Here is a 1596-nt window from a genome sequence, read left to right on the forward strand (position 1 = left end):
GCTCACCAGGATCTGGGGGAACGTCTGTTCACCAGAGAGCCCCGAGGGTTGACAAGGTCAAACAGTCACAAACTCCTCCACGATCGTTTCAGGCTGGACATACGGAAGAACTTCTTAACTGTCCGAGCCCCCAAGGCCTGGAATAGACTGCCGCCGGAGGTGGTTCAAGCGCCTACTTTGAACGCGTTCAAGAGAAATGTTGATGTTTATCTTGCTGGGATCCTATGATCCCTGCTGACTTCCTGCCCCTGGGGCAGAGAGCTAGACTCAATGATCTTCTGAGGTCCCTTCTAGCCCTAATGTCTATGAAATCTATGAAATAGGAATCAAAGTAGTGAAAATGTCATGTCTAGAGCAAAAAGATATTACTAAGGAGAAAAGTTAGTCGTTGCTCTATTTAGACAAGGAACATACCAAAAGAATGAAAGAGGAAAAAGCATTATTGCAAAATAAATCAATGTCTTTCAGGTTTAGGTTCAGGATAGCTCTGCCCTTTAAAATCAGACATTCACAATAATTTCCAAAACACGTTTCAGTTATTATATTCTAATTGCTCATCATTATTCAGATTTTGCCAGATGTCCAAACAGTAAACATCATCAGCTAAGGAGAAAAAACTGTTTCGCTAATATCGAAATTCCTTAAACAGGATTTTATTACAGAAAAATTCACTGTGTGCTAGCAAAAGAAAAAAGAAGTTAAAGGCAATTTATACATTAGATTAAATCAATTATTGTCTTATTTACCTGAGTTGCTTGCCAAGCTCCTCTTTCACTTCGAATTACGCATTTTAAGTTATCTTCCAAATTCTAAAATAAAATTAAAAATTAACTACAATCTAATGTATGAGCAGATCAAAACAAGAGCTATGAAGTTCTAATAATAATGTTACCATAAAAGATACATGCTCCTTTTAGACTGTGTATACTGTACGATAAAGATATATATATACAACATATTTAATATCACTTTAACAACAGTTTTATAGAACCCTGTGACAGGATCAGGGGCCGTGTTGACCATGACATCCCCTGGTGGCCACTTGACCTCTGCCTCTCACTCTGACTCCTCAGGGTACCCACTCTAGCTCTGCCCAGCCCCTCGGACACTACACTACAGCCCTCCAGGCCCTATTAGCGCCCCAGGGCACCAGTTACCTCCTATCCCTGTAGCCATACCTATGCCTTGCAGATTTTATGTTGTCCACCAGGCTTTCCAGCCCACCTGTCAAACACTCCAATCAGCCTAACCCTGGCAAGACTTTCTTTGCTCTGGCCCTACTCCTTCCCTAGGCTTTGGCCCTCTTGGCTTAAGCCTGCTCTGATCTCAGCCTTCAGCCCTCTGGGCCCCTGGTGCCAACACATGTTTTGCAACTCTATCCTAGCCCTCAGCCTCTGGGTCCCTGACACCAGGCCAGGCTGCTTCCATTGGCCTTGGTTCTCCCAGATTCACCCTGCAGATTCATACCGTGGCTCTCCCAGATTCATCCCAGCCCACAGCTCTCTGGGTCCCTAACCTGAGGCTAGGCTCCCTGTTACCGAGCACCCTGCCAAGCACTCCTATGTGGCCTCCACACATCCTCCCAATAACAACATC

The 1596-nt window shown here is 44.4% G+C and overlaps 1 protein-coding gene across 1 annotated transcript in view; it reads right to left on the reverse strand.

Moving 5' to 3' along the window:
- Positions 1–1596, reverse strand: part of CCDC178 (coiled-coil domain containing 178) — a 138112-nt gene that overhangs the window by 50945 nt on the left and 85571 nt on the right. The window contains exon 3 of the mRNA XM_019526788.1: positions 747–809. Coding sequence (XP_019382333.1) covers positions 747–809 — 63 coding nt within the window. The remainder of the gene's footprint in view (positions 1–746; positions 810–1596) is intronic.

This window comes from Gavialis gangeticus, unplaced genomic scaffold (assembly GCF_001723915.1).
Source record: "Gavialis gangeticus isolate Ggan-Ray unplaced genomic scaffold, GavGan_comp1, whole genome shotgun sequence".
NCBI lineage: Eukaryota > Metazoa > Chordata > Crocodylia > Gavialidae > Gavialis > Gavialis gangeticus.